The sequence below is a fragment of the Halichoeres trimaculatus genome, unplaced genomic scaffold (genome assembly GCF_033239565.1).
Source record: "Halichoeres trimaculatus isolate MK-OKI-2021-1 unplaced genomic scaffold, fHalTri1.1 fHalTri1_scaffold_10, whole genome shotgun sequence".
Lineage (NCBI taxonomy): Eukaryota > Metazoa > Chordata > Actinopteri > Labriformes > Labridae > Halichoeres > Halichoeres trimaculatus.
Window position 1 is genome coordinate 28,081,022 of NW_027437187.1, and position 16,548 is coordinate 28,097,569.

A 16,548-nucleotide genomic window follows, 5' to 3' on the forward strand; every position below is an offset into this window, starting at 1 on the left:
ACTTAACATTTAAAGCTGCTGTAATATCTATGAGCTAGGAACAGCACTTTGAAATTTAAGAGCGCTTTCTGCTGAAACTTAAATGTCACAAATCTGTCTTTAAACTTTCATCCGTTTGTCCTAGAAACATCAAACAAAAAAAAAGACAAGAACTTAAAAACATCATTCTTCATAAGAGCTGCTGTAAGTTATGTCTCTTAGATAACAAAAGTTGACTTTGCATTTATTTTTCATGGAATCCTGCATAATTAATATTTCTCATCCTTGTCTGATTGAAATAAATGTGACAATAATTAATATTTTAACATATTAATATATTCAGAGGAGACACAATTCAACTCAACTGCAAGACACAAAACGAAAAGCAAAATAGCATCAGCTCCAAGATTCTTGGATTTTTGACCAATTATTAAAGCAATACGATTCTCCAGCTCAAAGCAGCTCATTGGTTCCCTGTGTAGCTCCCATGTGGGTTAAAAATTCTCATAGTGGTGAATAAAATGAGCCTGATCCCTTTTGTTCATCTGCTGGCAAGCTTTCTCCACATTCTTGGTCAGTCCAGGTGGTCCACAGCTGAAAACCCCAATCTTGGCCACCTGTGGGTAAAAACACACATTCAAAAGTTTAACTGATGAAGTCATTGATTTTGTCGAGGCTGGGGGAGCTCTAAGAGGAGCAGTTATGGATGAGGATGGATGGTGAGCTGACCTCAGGGTGAACTTCCTGCAGTGAGCTCAGAAAGGAGACCAGGGGCGGACGGCCGAAGTGAGTGATGGAGCGAAGCCCGGTGAAGAGACTACGATTCCACACCCTCTGAAAATGTCGCTCACACACATACTGTCCAAACAGAAACAACGATGGAAAGGATTTTAACTGCTGTGCTAACTGCAAAGCCACATTTAGAGATGTTTTTCACTCTTAAAAACAGGAAATGCAAACTTTACCAGCATGGTGGTGCGGAGGTCAAACTTTTCGGCAACCTGAGTGATGTAAATGTGGACAGAGACCAGCTCCTGTGTGTCCATCTCCTCCACCTCCCTGATGATGTCTGATACCCACTCAAACTGACGCTGCGTCCGTGTCACCCAGATGAAGTACACCTTACCAGGCAGAGAACACTTGTTAGTGTGTGCTTTTTCTGCAGCAAAATAATCAGTTACAAACAAAATGAGCTGCACCTTTTTGCACTGAAACTTGGACTTGATGGAGGACTTAAATACGAGGTCTTTAAGGATGGAGGTGAACGGGGTCACTCCAATGCCTCCTCCAACGAGAACTGACACCTCAAAGTCAGTCCACTCCTGGTGGCCCTCACCAAATGGGCCATCCAAGTACAACTTAGGAGAGAACAGATGAAGGATTAGAAGATTCAAAAGAAAAATATGAGCATTTCATCTGGAAAAGACAAAGCTGTAACCCACCTTTGGATAGGCTCCCAGCTCGATCACATTTTCCTCAGTGTAGAGCTCTCGGAGCTGGCTTGTCCAAGGCCCCACAGCTCGGATGTGCAGGCTCAGGGTCTCTTCATGAGGCGCTGACGTCAGTGTGAACGGATGGTACTCATCTGTACCCAACATCAGGCATGCAATGCGAACCCACTGGCCAGAACGATACACAAAGCCCTGTGGTCGCTTGAACTCCAGATGTGTCACACCTACAGGTAGGAAAGCCAGAGGCCCGTGAAGTCAAACGCAGTCATTACGTGATTTCAGTTGTGAGAAGAGAAGAAGAGGTAGAGGGTGATAAAAAGGTTTTTCCTGGGAAATTAGGTTCAGTTACCTGAAGGCAGCAGTTCAGCTCGAAGCACCGGGATCTCAGACTTCTTCCTGCTCAAGCTGATGAGTTTGTCAAGCAGGAAGAGCAGCGCAGGTGGGATAAGGTAGATGTGGAAACGCGGCTCTTGGATGAGGGCGTAGCTGCCATGAATTACTGTCTGTGAAATGAAAACAAAGCTCACATCACAGACGTCATACATCTGTGACTCCAGGGAGGGAATATTAGCGCCAGAGAAGTACTTACTAAAATGTAAACAACAATGTAGAGATAATGTGTGATCCAGAATCCACGGAAACTGATGCGGCGGAAATAGTGTGAGGCGAAAACATACATGAATGCAAAGGCGAAGAGAAGCAAGACGCCGGTCAGTCCTAAGAGATGGATGAAGTAAAAAAAAAAACAGTTATCTTAAAAAATACAAGCAACTAATTTAAAAATGGAGGTCAGACATCAGCTTCTGTGATACCTGGGACAGTCTCAAAAAACCACCAGGACCACTTCTTTGGGAGTTCAGACCTAAAAGTGGACACACAGAGGACGTCAGGAAAATAATTCCAACATGAAAAGATTTGAAAAACAAGCAGATTTCTCAAACTTAACCCGTTATTGTTGAAGATTTTGGGGAACAGGCAGGACAGGATGCTAAGGTCGCTGATGGAGAACATGTAGATGTTGACCACGTGGCCCAAAGTATGAACGACTGCACTCAGAAGATAAAACAGAGTGAGCTACGATAAAACATTAATTCATTCTTTCTGATTTCATCTTTGATTCCTCATTTGTCTACTAACCTGACAGGATGACAGCAGTCATGGCCATGAAGCAATGGAAATCAATGGCAGCATCAAAAGGGATGTACCGGTTGAGGAAGGTCTCTCGGCACAGTGTGATGAGGTTGCGACACACGGTGAGGAGCATGTAGGGGAACAGGAAAGAGATGGCCGCTGCAGTGCCACGAGCAACCACGATGCCCACCTCTGAAATCTCAGGTATGCCTGTGGATTCACTCTGCAGAGCATAGTCTGAAACAAACAGTGTGCTCACTTAAAGAAAAGCTTTCACAACCTGATGTGACTACGTGAGGAAGTTCTGCTCACAGTAACATCTTTCCAGCGCCACGCCTGCTGTGATGCCGTAAACAAAGATGAAGCAGACGATATGTCGTCTGTAATTCTCGATGAAACGTTTGAACTGCTGGATCTTCTGCTGGATCGGGTTCCTGATGTACTGCTCACGCTTTGGTTTCACATACACATCTGGAGCGTTGATGCCTGCCCTGAAGTATCCAAACAATCAGACATAAATCAGTGAATTGTCGAGCCATTTTCATTCTCATCAGCCACTCAGGAGTTTAAAAGATAAACTAAGGAACAAACTTTTTCCGTCTTCTCAGCTCGTGCCCCTCCATCTTGCTGCTGCAAACAAAAAATGAGGCAATGATCACTTGGGATACATAAATCAAAAGAACGTCTGAAAAAAGCTGCAGCACATCTTTTTTTGTGACAAGCAACAGCTGCTGTTAGTGATCAGGATGAGTGATGACAGCCTGTGGGTCCTGTTTTCTTACATGTTTCCAGGACAGATAAAGGATACTCTCATGTCTCGACTCAGTCGCTTCTTTCCCTGTTTCTCCATACCTGCACGCACACACACACACACACACACACACACACACACACACACACACACACACACACACACACACACACACACACACACACACACACACACACACACACACACACACACACACACACACACACACACACACACAGCAAACAGCAATTCATCACACAAGGTCAGAGATTTTAAATAGATCTTCCTGAAGAAAACTTTCTTCAACCTTTGACATTGAGTTGAGCAAACTGCAGCTCCTTCTCGTGGTCCCGCAGGAGGAAATGAAAGTCCTTCCATGTGATTTTCTCCTGTTTATCAAAGCCCGCTGCCTGCATCATGGCCTTGATGCCGTCCTCTGCCTGGCTCTTTGACAGAGCACAGTTTGAGATTTCAATGAAAGACCTGCGGTTCATCAAAACAACCAGGATGAAGCAAGAGACAGAAAGTAAGAACTCGGTGCAGGTTGATAAAAGAAAAAGTAAGAGTCAGTCAAACCTAAGCATCCTGGCAAATTCTTCCTTTGATAAGAAACCGGTTCCACCGATGTCATGCATGGAGAACAGGAGTTTGGATTTTTCCTCTGGAGACCCTGGTTAAAAAAAAAACATACATGCTCAGTGATAGAAAACTATTTTTAAATATAATTACAAATTAGACATCTCTTTTCTGTAGTTCATAGCTCATTTTAAAGGCCCTGAGAAGACTTTACAGTAAACATAGTGTTTAAAGGTCCAATCTTTTTAACACTTCTTTCCTTTAATCAAGAAAAATTTTTACCAGATGCAAAGAGATCATGTATTTATTAATAGTTGTGTAAGCGCTGATGTTTGAGACATGACACCTATCAAACTTTGTAAACACAGTTTCTAGGGTTGTTTACATAGACTGTATATAGAGTGGACAATGTGGCTCCGCCATATATCATTGTACGGTTTTGAAGCCAAAATACCCTAGTCACAGGAGCAGTCATTGGCAGCAATTGCAGCCAGAGTCTGAGCAGTAGAGACGATGAGGGATTCTGGGAGAATCTGAGTGGAGCTGGGTGACAAAAATAATATTTTTTTTTCTTTCGAGAGTCTAATCACTTCCTGACTCTACCACCCGACATATTTTACAATCCCCGGAAAAAATACACAAGAAAGGCAGCTGTCAATCATCATTAAACGTGATGTAAAACCTTGTTTTTAACCTCGTATAACTAATGAAAACTAAAATTTCCAGAACAAAGAGGACTTGAATAAAAAACGGCCAAATGATATCTTCAAATCACCACAACAATCGGACGTGAGAAACATTTCTATGAGGAGTATTACTTTTTTAAAGTTTGACCACAGCCCATCTGGAATGGCTGGACAGCTGGAATTTTTAACCTTATACTGCAGCCAGACACCAGGGGGAGCAGTTTTTGTGGAGACCTCACTTAGAGCCGAGCAAGCGGATGTCCATTTTTTTTAGTCTATGGTTGTTTAATGTCCAGGAGGTGGGCAGACTGTTTGGTGTTGCTCTGAGACATGTCTACAATGTGTAACCTTGGTGAATCCTGGTTATGTCCTAAAAATGCTTATCTACCAACTCCAACCTCACCAAGCAGAGCTAACGTAACCTCACTCTTCATTTTATAGATGGGCCTCAAGTTTGAACAGACCACTGCAGAATAACTGCTGACAACTGGTTGAAATGAACATCATCACAAATAGCTTAACCTGTGTTTTTGTCTGTGCTCTAACACTTATGTTTAGCTTTCTCCTGCTCTGACGTCCTTTTTCTTCTTGCTAGTTCAGCTCCAGTGTCCGCCATTACAAGAAAATAAATCCCAAAAATTGTTTTTTTCAGGACAAAGGACTGATCTTACTTCTAACTGCCAAATTTTGAAGGTTGATGAAGTGTCGTCTTCAAGACTTTCAGTCTGTGTGCTGTAAACAATCTGACCACAAAAACTAAGAAATAGCATTTAGTAGTAACACATTTTGGTGCTGATGATCTCATTGAAATAGTGGATTATGAACAGACAAATAAATCAAAGAAAGGCTATTTCAAGATCACTTCTAAAGCCCTCACAGGGCCTTTAATATGCACATGCACCATCACAGCAAATACTTTCTTGTTTTTAAGAGATATGCCCATGAGTTTTTGGCCTCAGTAGAAAGTTTAATGATAATCTAAATGTATTTGTTCTTCAGATAGTTTCTTTAATACAAAGAAATGCTGTTTTTTTATATAAATGTGATTGCTTTTCTTTGTTTTTACAACACCTCATCTGGATAGATAAATAGCTGTAGTCTGTTTGACTCATCCTTTCTACCTTTCATAAAGATGACCATCACATCCAGAAACTCTTGAAAGGAGAGGTAACCGTTTCCATCCTTATCTGCCAGCGTGAACATGGAGTCCACAAACAAAGAGTCAGACTTGAGGCCCAGAGCATCAGCAAACTCTGACGCTGCCAGCTCACACTCCAGAACCTCTTTGGCTTTCTTGTGGGAGACGCCACTCATGTCCCCGGCGTCACGCTTCTCTATCTCCAACACCTGTGCACCAGAGAAAGCGTCATCGTTGTGTTATCGGTCATATCAACGTAAACTGAGGTTACTGAACGCTCCGCACCAATGAGGTCACCATCATGAACAACAATTAGCTCTTCTGGCTGGAGGTTTGGGCTAATTCAACCTCAGACAAGCACTCACAACAACTTAGTGGCTGACCTAAAGCTGCTGGTGCTGTCACAGAGCAGAGGATGAGGTCAGCGACCAGCGGCTGACAGTACCTGAGAGAAAGCATGGCGAATGAAAGTTTCCACAATCTGAGCCCTCTGCTCTCTGGTTAAAGCCTCCTTCAGCAGTTCCTCTTCTTTCATCTCCTTTACTCTAATCTCCTGCCTCACGTCTGTCACCCCAGGGCGCAAATGCTTGACGAATGCCGCACGTTTGCTTTCGTCATCAAAAAACAGCACCTGGATGTGCAAACAGGGAGCGTCAGGAGGAGATTAAGAGGGCGAGAGGGAGATAAAAGTGATGAAGAACAGGTACATCTGCAGAATCATGCTTAGATCAACGACTGGATGAAAAGTAGAAGCACAAGGGTAAAGCTGTATGTGCTAAAACTGCAAACAATCCAAAATGTGAACACAGAATTTGGTTGTAAATGCTGACACAAGGTGCAAGAGCAGCAGCACTTATTTCTAACTTCTTTCTTACATCTTGAATTGTTTCTGTTTCGGATCAGGAACCTGAGGGCACACACACTCTTCTCTGAAGTTTCCTGCTACTCACCAGGTCGTACTCTTTGGAAACTTTGAGCAGCACAGCTTTTTGGTGGCGGTTGTTGGACAAAAGTACATTCAGGAAGTCCTGGTTGCTGAGATTGATGCAGCGATGAGCAGAACCAGACCTGTCGAAGACCTGGAGCCTCCTCTTGTCATCGATCTCCACGCTGACGGGATGTAAAGGTTTTTTACGGCCTTGCCACTCATAGGCTGTAGATCAAAACAAATAGTTGTTGAGTGAAAAAAAAAGATCAGACCATATGGACTCCTTAATGCATATAATCAGCTGTGTTTACGCAATTTTATCATCAGTTGATACTAAGTAAGTTTTTAATCCCAATCCACCCAAAACAATATTTTGGAAATATTCATTTTTACCATGGATTCCCAGAGCTGGTTCCTCTGCTCTGTCTCCAACCTTTTTTATTTTCTGGAACTTCCTGTACCAGCGCTTGCGGAGATTTGCCACCATACACGCCACCAGAAAACTAACTGTGTGAGTAAAACAAACAAAGCCTATCATACAGCCTATCACAGTAAAATGGCCAATTAACAATGTCTGCACTGTTGTAATGAACAAAGAGATCCATTTGAAGGTTTAATACAGACCAAGAGGCAAGAGGAAGAGAACAATGATGAATATCCCAAAGCCAGCTTTGCTCCCATCAAAGTAATTAAGTGTGGTAGCTTTAGTGCAGGGATGGAGCATTGATGCATTGAGCTGTGTGGGCTGAGGACAGGGGTCACCTGAGGTGAGCAACAGAGGGAGGGGCTCAGTCTGTTCTTCAAATACTACTTCACATATGCATTTGTGAGTTAAATATAGGAGACATTTTTGTACCGTTCATCCAGACAAAGACATTTTTCTGTATGTCTGTGCCTTCTGCACTTGTAACTGCAATCAGGACATCGTGGAAGGTCATATTGCGGATCCTCTGTATCTCTTCATCTGTAAACAAACTGAAAGACACCCCAAAGCACACAACAGCCGTAAGATGACTGACACATGTGGACAGTTATTATCCCAATTAAGGTTTGAAAGACAGTTAAGAAAAGTTCCAGTCCCCCAGGCGCCGCCCTGTTGGCTTTGGCTGCCTTTTGCAGCAGCTCTCTCGTCTTTGTCAGTTTGTTGTGATGTTTTTTCATCTCTTTTTCGTACTCTTTGTATTTGGAGTGGATCATTACTTTGTATGGCTCATTTGTTGGTCATGGACACCAAACTTTTTGTGGCTTCAGTGATATTTTTGTACTTTTTCTCCTGTGTTTGTCTGGAGATCCTACATGTAACCATGGCTGCATTGTTTACATGTGAAATCAGCTGTTAGCAGCCTGTAGCATGTCAATGCTAACTGGTGTAAGGCCTGATGTCTTCCCACAAGGTGAGGAGAAGGAGGTGAGGACGATGTGCTGGTTCTCAGGTGTGAGCTAAGTAGTGACAACATGGACCTGTCCTTCCATCCATCGTTATTGAGAACGTAAGATCTATCTCCAATAAAATGGACGAGCTAGCTGTGCTAACCCAGCAACAGAAGGGAACACCAGAGGGCAGAGTAGCATCATGCTATTCACAGACATGGCTAACAGAGCTAACATCAGACACCAACACCATGTTGGAAGAGCTTCACCTGCTGTGAGCAGACAGGATCTAGGAGACAGAGATGGAGCATGACTGAAGAAGCTCAGTCCTGGACCCTGTGGAGGTGGAGTCTGGCTGAACTGAAGAATGATGGACAAGCTGTCAGCATCTATTTTCTTATGGAGCTTTTTGTACTCTCTATACACTTTCTTACTTTTGTTTTCTGGATTGCTGCGGTGACTTCAATTTTGTTACTTGTTACAATGACAATAAAGTTCTATTCTATTCTATTCTATTCTACAGTCAGTGTTTTGAATCTGGGCCTTATCTCTGCCATGAAACTTTATAAGACTTGTGGTAGGTCATGGCAACAGACAATGAGAAACCAAATGAGGAACTCAAATGAAAGTTTTCAGGAGGAAAAATTTAACAGATAGATCTTTGTCAACATAAATCCCTTCTGTCCCACAAGATTTGAAACTAACAAGTCATCTCTCTGATCAGGCTGAACCATCAAAGCTGCTTTAGGAAAGCCATAAACAGATTTGTGAAAGAACTAAACCAGTCAGTCAAAGATAGATGTGATTCTTTGGAAAATCAATAAAGTTATTATCTTTTTTTTCACCAAGGAGAAGGATGTGTATACCATTTTCAACCACTTGATACTTTGAAATGCATTTTCTTTCTTATAGAGGATCTTTAATGAGGTGAGATCAGTAATGTAGTGTCCAAAGACTGTTATGAGTTGTGTTTGCTGTTTTTTAGAGATAAATTTACCGGTTTTGTTTGTTCTCAAACCAAAAGCGGTCTCCGTTTCTTATGCGTTCAAACTGGTCTAAAATGATGGTCGAGAAAACTGGACCTGGACCATCCTGAGACTCTAGCAGCCCTCCGGGGAACAGCTCCAGTTTTGAGACATCTCCATCGTACAGTTGTGCAACATTCTGTAAAAACTGAGGAGAAACACAAATTTTTCATTTTATGATTCCTCATCTCAAGGACATGTTATTGAAGGGACTCTGTGTGTTTTACCTGTGGGTTGGTTTTGTTGAGCTCAGGGTTTATGTCTCCAAAAGTTTTAACACGAGGGAGATCCAGAGCTTCTCTGACCTCAGTGTAACTTCGCAGACCAAAGTCTCTTCCTCTTTGGATGGTGAGGGCCACCAGGTCGGTTCGACTGAACCTTATGGGTCCGTACATGAAATCTGCAGGGTGTGAGTTAGTTACAGCTACTTAACCTCCATTGTACTTTCTATTTCTCTTTCAATTTTATTGATAATAAATATTTTTATTATTTTAGTGAACAAGAAGGGTGAGAAACCTCTCAGGTCCTCCACAACAACATGGTCTTCTTTCTCTGCAACTTGGGAAGCCATGCCCATGATGAGGTTGTCTACATCTTGACCTGTCTTCATATTGACTCTCTAAAAAATAATGACAGAAGAAATCCTGTAAAGATACGCAGTTTGATTTTATTTGTATAATCTGTCTTAAAAAGGTGGAGCTAGTGGTCATTATTTATATCAAAATGAAAGTCAGACAGAAAAAAACAGTGGTAATGAAAAGTATGCTGTGTATCACGTCTTTCCACATTGTATCATACCTGACGTTTCCAAAAGCTGTTACAAAGACGAACTGCAGGAGAAAAGCTGCCGTCTGCATTGATAATCTCACGAAAATGGCAGGTTCTGTTTCTGTGGGGTAGAGAATAGAAAGTTTGATCCCTATTCGCTGTTGCATACTATGTTTAGGATGATGTCTTGCTCAGTTTACAGTAGCACCTGATATTGTAACACTTAACTTAAGCTCTGTAAACACAGCCTCTGCTATTTTTCACATTATGCCATTGTGAGAGTATGAAAAATACCTCATATAAACACCAGGTGGTGCCATGGTGATACCAAATCTCACAGCAGCAGCTTCAAACTCAGGTGAGATCCCTGGATCGACAAACTTCTGGTAACCTGGATGCAAATAAATTTTGAATGATGAGCATTTTTGACTAGGACAGAGAATAAAACACAAGCTGGACAAGAAACTCTCCTCAAAACTTCTTTGAAATTATACGAAGCAAGATTTCTGTGAAAAAGAATGTTGATCAATGTGATTTTTCTAATCTGACAAAAGATTTTTAACTTTCTTCAGCTGTGGTTGCTCCGTCAGCAGAGAAAGGAGGATCATGGTCGGTGCTTTGCTGACGGAGCGCATATTTGTCAACGATAGCTCACCTCACCACGGCTTGTGGTTACTAGTGCATTACCTGTTCTCCTCCAGTTGTACGCACACACACTCCAGATGATCCTTACCTGGATAAGGAGGAAGCTTTTTGTCTCCAAGAAACCCAGGCAGCCATTCGTAGAGAGCGATATTCTGTGAGGAAAAATACAAGACAAAAAGATGGTCGTATGCACACTGCAAGATTCTGAAACAAGATATCCTGTATGCAGACTGCTTTATGTATTCAAAACCAGATTTTACAAATGGATCTAGCAGTCAAAACTCTATGACCAAAATTTCCATTTGTTTGGAAAAGCTGTTTAATGATCCCTTTTAATCGTATAAAAGGCTATTAACATTCATGTAATGCTGTTAAGAACAGTAGCCAAGTTTGAGATGATGCATTTAACAGCAAACTTTCATCCATAAAACAATGACCTCCTGGCTTCTTCCTCCTATCGTGCAAATTAAATCAGCACCTGTGCAGAGAGAGGATTACACACAGACTTTTTCCTCTACCTGGAATGTGGCCACGACGGCCTTCCTGGCGTTTTGAAACAGCATTTCATCTGACCACTCTGGGTGTTCCTCCTGCAGTTTGGTGGCGACATAATTGTGGTAGCGAAACCAGATAATCCCCTCTGCTGCTGTGAACAAGTTCTCATTGGCCCAGGCGTTGCCCAACACTGGGGTCATAAGATGACACAAATAACAGTGAATACTGCCATGCCAACTGGAGTATCAGAATCACTATAACTACACAGCAACAAACAGAAAAGATAGATTTATCCAATAAATGTTGTGTTTTAAATTCAAACATCTATTATATTAATTTTTAAGGATGCTTAAACACTAATGAGGTGATAATATTGTTATGCTTTCAACTTCAGATAATAACCACATTCCTTCAACAACACAAGCAACATGAGCCTGGCTTTAAGACACATGTATGGCGTCCTATGTTCTGTAGAAGTGAGGATTAACTAGCGTGACAAGCCATTGACACAATAATGAATGAGTCACAACACATGACAGGTAGGGCCTCTTTTTGACTTAGCCTGATCTGGGGTATAATAATATTTGCGTGAAAATATTTGCTGCTTGTTGTTGAACTTTTTGGTTGCTTGCAATATGGATTACATTTCTATTGCCTAATGGAGTTTAAAAACATGTCAGATAATAGGTTGTTTACAGGTATTAAGATGCAAAACACAAAACAATTCAGTTAGACAGATTGTTCAATTAAGGGTGGTGAACTTGGGGATTTGTTATGCGTAACCTGAGCTAGCTTATGACGTTCAATCAAACAAAATAGTAATTTAACTTGGAAAGAGACATTATGATGAGCTTTGTGGGTGATACTGACATTACAATAAACATCACTGAGCTGAATTACTTTGGGTTGAGCCAAAGCAAATCACATGTAACCATGTAGTTGTATGCACTGAACATCCAGCTAAGGAGGAAATAAGTCTTGTCAGAAAAACTTTACAACTCTTCATTCTGCAGGTCAGGTCAGTAGCATGAAGTAAAAACTGTCTCACCATAAAGACCATTTGGTCCATTTTCTCCTGTTGTTGGGTCCCCGGCGCTCCACATGAAACTGTGCTCTGTCCCCTGAGCTGGCATGTTCCACTCAGAACCAGAAGCCAAGAGTCCTCCAGAGAAGCTTCTCAGGGAGTCACACCAGCTCGTGGAGGGGCCATAGATAGAGCTGCCATCTATCCATGCTGTCACCAAATTCACCTGCATTTTAAAAATAGAGTACAACATGATTTACATGCAGGTGTTATTAACTTGCTTTTACAACAAGCTGGGGTGCATTTTTGCAGCATTATCACTACTTTTTTGGGCACATTATTCACCTGTTTCCTCGGGTTACCAGGACTTTGTCCAGACTCTTTCTCCCATAAAGCTCTCTGGAAAGGCAGTAGGACTTTTCCAGTGGAGGTGGGATCAAAGACAGGGTCACCTTTTGGGACTGGGATGTTCATGAACTCAGGGGGACACCCTGGGGGTCTTGTGTCAAATATTTCAAAAGCAACATGATAACCTAAGAAGAGAAAAAAGTCACTTTATTTGTAATTCAATTTTTCCTCAAAGTGAAAAAAAAAACACAAAGTACAGATTTTAAAGATATGAGGTAAATTAATTTATAGAATTACAGTTTGACAATTTCCCCAAACTTTGGCTCTGTAATTTGTGGTATAAAATGTCAAGTATTGACGTGTGACGTACCTTTATTTTGGTAACGTGCGGAAGAAAATTAGTGCGCCATTATTGAACACCTCTGAATAACGGCCTCTTCTCTGATTTATTAAATCAACTTTGAAGCAACAGCTTGTCGAAAAAGTTTTCAAACATTTACCAAAGAACAGAGAGAGCACAGTTCGGTTCCGTGTTGAAGGAAGACCGGAGGGTCCAGCAGTCAGCAGCCTGCTCAGCCTGCGAGGGTTTGGCAGCAACGGCTCTTTCAAAGGTTGGTAGACCCCGTCCCAGTACTGCGCGGGCACGATGCGCACGAGCGGCGAACCTGCGCGAGCACGAACCAAAGCTCGATTAACGGTTGGCTGACAGTTAGATGCTACTGCTACTGCTCACTTTAGCAACTTACCAACCGCTCCTCGTCTTGGGCTTCCCAAACTGTTGTACCAGCCATCAAACCGAGGAACTTCCCAACTTCTTTCACCTTGTGAACCTGTTACATGCATTTTGAGCTGAAACGAGTCTTACAGCGACTTTTTTACTGAGGAATATGCAGAACAGGTGCAGCCTACTTACGTTTACACACACAGAGCACCAAGCCAACCACTGCACAGATACTCCAAGCCTGTTTACGTAAATCCATTGAAGCGGGAGATGCTCCTCAGTTCAGTCAGCAAGTAAGAGGAGTGAAGGACTTCTGGAAAGATAAGCTGAAGGTAACTAACTTAACTTAATTTAATTCTCATATTATATCCTTTCGTTAGCAGTGACAAGAGACTACCTGCCTAACTCTTTGAATGGACAAGATAAGTTGGCAAACCTTTAGATGCTCTTCCTTTATCTCTTCTTCGCTCACAGACTGCCCTGCTTCCTTATTTCTCTGTGTATTATAAGAGAAGATGACTTACCCACAGTAAAGTCAGAAATGTGTTGCAAGAGAACACCTGTCCAGGTGAGGGATGGGGCAAGAGTAAAGCCAGTAGGAGTTTCACAGCTTATCCCAAAATGTGTGTGTGACCTGTATAGACCAAATGGGAATGGTCATTGTCAGTGGATCACACCCACTTCTTTTTTTCCCACAGCCTTCATGTCAGGACATCCTCCTCCTCAGTGACCCGAAGAGGGACAGCGGTATAAAAGAAGTGCTTGTGTACCCAACATTCACACTTCTCGCCAGGTGTTCTGCGGTCTGCGTCTTACAGCTTTGCAGGTAAGACATTATAAGCGTTTACCATTTCTCTGTTATTTTGATTTATTTATTTACAAACAAATTATTCAGCACAACTTTTTTTTTGCTTTTCTTTGCATTGAAAATACAAAAATCAGGTTGGGTGGTATCACATAAGTACAGCATTGTTACGTTAACCAGCGTCCCATCTCTTATCAGGTGTAAGGAACACAAGCCTCTATCTCTGCATCTGGAGGAAACTGAAAACCCTGCCACTAACACTGTCTTCTCTGTCACACTGTCTAGTCTCAGCAAGATCCGGAGCTAGGATGACTTTCGACATTGACATTTACCCATTCTACCCTCCACAAAGATCCTCCTTCATCTTCAGCGGCCGCTTGCTCACTGTTATTTTGGTCTTCCTCATGTTAGCAGTCAGTCTGCTTCTCATTCTTCCAGGGATAAGAGGGAAGTCGGTGAGTGCAAACATTAACTTCCACCCACTGCCTTAGCTCATTTCTTATTCAGTTCATCGTAAATTAACCTGACCCTGCTCTTTGTCTTCCTGTTAGAGGCTGTTCTGGATGTTCAGAATAATCATCAGCTTGTTCATAGGTGTGGTGATAGTAGGTGAGTTTTCTGCTTTTGTTATGTTAGTGATTTAATCAGAGATTTTCATTTTCCTGCTTCATACGTCAACCTTTTCATCTCTCTGCTGCAGCGCTGAACTTTACGTGTGACTGGGCCGAAGCCAAAATGACCACTAATGCCACCTACAAGTCTTTCAGCAACGTCGTGGTTAATGCTGACATCGGCTTACATGTTGGTCTTTACGGCATAAATGTCACACTAAAGGGTAAGTCATGTTTACTTTTCTGTGCAGTGCACTTTTATGCTGTATGTGTGTTTGAATAACTTCAATCCTGTTTTAAACCTTCTTATTAAGTATTCCTGCAAGCTCAGTCCTCAAAACGGAAAATGCAACTCTTAAAGTATAAATTCATCCCTCTTTTCTCTCAGGGAATCCTGTTGTACAGCTGAATGAAACCATAAACTACAATGAGATGTTCAGCTGGCATGACACAATCGAAGAAGAGTACCAGGAAGCTCTGGAGAAAGGTCTACCCAACCCCATCCTGTACATCGCTGAGAAATTCACCCCTGGCAGCCCATGCAGACTCATCTATCAGTACAAATACTCAGGAAGATACGCCTCTGCCACCCTTTGGTAAACTAATAAAATCACAGATCAACTTTGTATTCGTGTAAAAGCTCTTTTAGAAAATGAAATCTGAGTATTGCATGAATTCACAGGACTGCGTTCTGCAGCTGGTTGCTGGCCAACATCCTCTTCACCCTGCCAGTTATTCTTTACGCCGGATACATGATGTTAGCCACCGCCGCTTTCATCTTCTTCTCCATCGCTTCTTTCTCCACCATCAGGAACGTGCCTCAGTGTGTTTTCTCCATAGGAGCTGACTCATTTGAAACAGAGTACAGCCATTCATTCTGGCTGGCCCTGGCTACAGGTAAAGAGCAGAAGCTGCATGTTTAATTTATGCGTTTCTGTGCCTTTTAAGCCCTATTTGTGATCCGTACTGACTGGGAATGATTTGCAGGTTTGCTGTGCACCATTATTGGGATTCTAGTGGTGATACTCAATTTTATGATGCCGGAGAAGATGAAAGAGGCTTTCAGTGTTGGTGTGGACAGTTATGAAGATGAGGATGCTTCTTATGGAGAGGGCTACCTTAATACAGTTTTCCTTGATGGAGTGAAGAGTTTACCTCTGACATCCAAAACGAAGGTCAGTATCTGACTATTTGACATTATTATCATTTTCATGTCTTATTTATAAGACATAAGAAGCAGCAGCAGTGTGTTAGTTATCGGCCTTACATGACTTTGGTGAAAACTTGAGAGTTGCATAAAACATGTATCATTCTAATTTTGCACATTTTTATGCACCAAAACTAATGCAGTATTAATGTAGAAAACATGAGTAAACTGAAATGAATCACTCCTACATCATCCAGCACAGCATAACCTCAAAACATGGAGATATAAATCATGAGTGCTGCAATTTTTTATTCATATGACCTAAAGAAAGTCATTTCCAGTAGCATTGTTGGCCCACCTACAGAGACCAAAGTCCTTGATGTAGAGTTTGTTGGCTAAAAAAATTAGCCTCAACCTTTTGGGCAAAAATACTCAAAAATGTCACTTCATTTGAAAGTAACTCCATTGTGTTGATCACTGACCGATGATTTTGTTTCTGTGTTCCAGAGTAATTTATGAGCTGTTCCAGTTTGTTAAAGAAGCTTCTCCAGCCAATACTTGAAGACAGTGTTTCTGAATGTGCTACAGATTGGATGTCTTTATCCACTTCCAATTTTTAATAATCAATTTGAGCCGTCTGTGTTGTGTTACTATAAATCACTAAATGTAAATACTTTTTGTAAATATCAACGACACCATGCTGTGGTTGTAAGAACAGTTATGTAGTACTGTATGGGATCCATACACTGTGTTTATACTATGAATCAAAGGCCACGTTTGAGATAAAAGATGACAGAAAACAACTCCTTTGTATCGTTACCTTTATGTTTCGACACGCCCTCCAGGATGATCTCATGATGCATGCACCTTGCCATGACATCAGAACATGGTTCAATTTGTGCATGTCTCTGTTTGATGTTCATCCACGGTTAAAGAGAATCAAATAAA

The 16,548-nt window shown here is 41.8% G+C and overlaps 2 protein-coding genes across 2 annotated transcripts; one reads left to right on the forward strand and one right to left on the reverse strand.

The window, feature by feature from the left end:
- Nucleotides 1–433: 433 nt before the first annotated feature.
- On the reverse strand, nucleotides 434–13,359 carry duox (dual oxidase). The gene is made up of 33 exons (XM_074677028.1): nucleotides 13,230–13,359; nucleotides 13,063–13,146; nucleotides 12,817–12,981; nucleotides 12,314–12,501; nucleotides 11,993–12,194; nucleotides 10,968–11,134; nucleotides 10,538–10,601; nucleotides 10,099–10,195; nucleotides 9,835–9,925; nucleotides 9,553–9,655; nucleotides 9,264–9,436; nucleotides 9,009–9,184; nucleotides 7,497–7,615; nucleotides 7,265–7,402; nucleotides 7,034–7,147; nucleotides 6,663–6,865; nucleotides 6,158–6,343; nucleotides 5,696–5,921; nucleotides 3,889–3,982; nucleotides 3,620–3,795; nucleotides 3,344–3,413; nucleotides 3,153–3,191; nucleotides 2,874–3,052; nucleotides 2,568–2,798; nucleotides 2,377–2,476; nucleotides 2,243–2,292; nucleotides 2,020–2,147; nucleotides 1,780–1,933; nucleotides 1,422–1,654; nucleotides 1,179–1,337; nucleotides 945–1,100; nucleotides 709–837; nucleotides 434–596 (listed from the first exon to the last, which is right to left on the reverse strand). Exons 1-33 carry the CDS (start codon nucleotides 13,294–13,296, stop codon nucleotides 474–476), a joined length of 4,584 nt encoding a protein of 1,527 aa, XP_074533129.1. The 5' UTR covers nucleotides 13,297–13,359; the 3' UTR covers nucleotides 434–473.
- Nucleotides 13,243–16,233, forward strand: duox2 (dual oxidase 2). Its single transcript, XM_074677026.1, has 9 exons — nucleotides 13,243–13,369; nucleotides 13,736–13,863; nucleotides 14,128–14,297; nucleotides 14,394–14,451; nucleotides 14,543–14,677; nucleotides 14,842–15,049; nucleotides 15,136–15,350; nucleotides 15,441–15,628; nucleotides 16,108–16,233. Exons 3-9 carry the CDS (start codon nucleotides 14,151–14,153, stop codon nucleotides 16,117–16,119), a joined length of 963 nt encoding a protein of 320 aa, XP_074533127.1. The 5' UTR covers nucleotides 13,243–13,369; nucleotides 13,736–13,863; nucleotides 14,128–14,150; the 3' UTR covers nucleotides 16,120–16,233.
- Nucleotides 16,234–16,548: the final 315 nt, after the last annotated feature.

Excerpts from the sequence above, each read along its gene's own strand:
- duox (XM_074677028.1), bottom strand. The coding sequence starts at position 13,296 with ATGGATTTACGTAAACAGGCTTGGAGTATCTGTGCAGTGGTTGGCTTG. Across the intron at positions 12,982-13,062 it reads CCCAAGACGAGGAGCGGTTG|GTTCGCCGCTCGTGCGCATC; the intron begins GTAAGTTGCTAA and ends GTGCTCGCGCAG. Across the intron at positions 3,796-3,888 it reads GAATTTGCCAGGATGCTTAG|GTCTTTCATTGAAATCTCAA; the intron begins GTTTGACTGACT and ends GATGAACCGCAG.
- duox2 (XM_074677026.1), top strand. The coding sequence starts at position 14,151 with ATGACTTTCGACATTGACATTTACCCATTCTACCCTCCACAAAGATCC. Across the intron at positions 14,298-14,393 it reads CAGGGATAAGAGGGAAGTCG|AGGCTGTTCTGGATGTTCAG; the intron begins GTGAGTGCAAAC and ends TCTTCCTGTTAG. Across the intron at positions 14,452-14,542 it reads CATAGGTGTGGTGATAGTAG|CGCTGAACTTTACGTGTGAC; the intron begins GTGAGTTTTCTG and ends TCTCTGCTGCAG.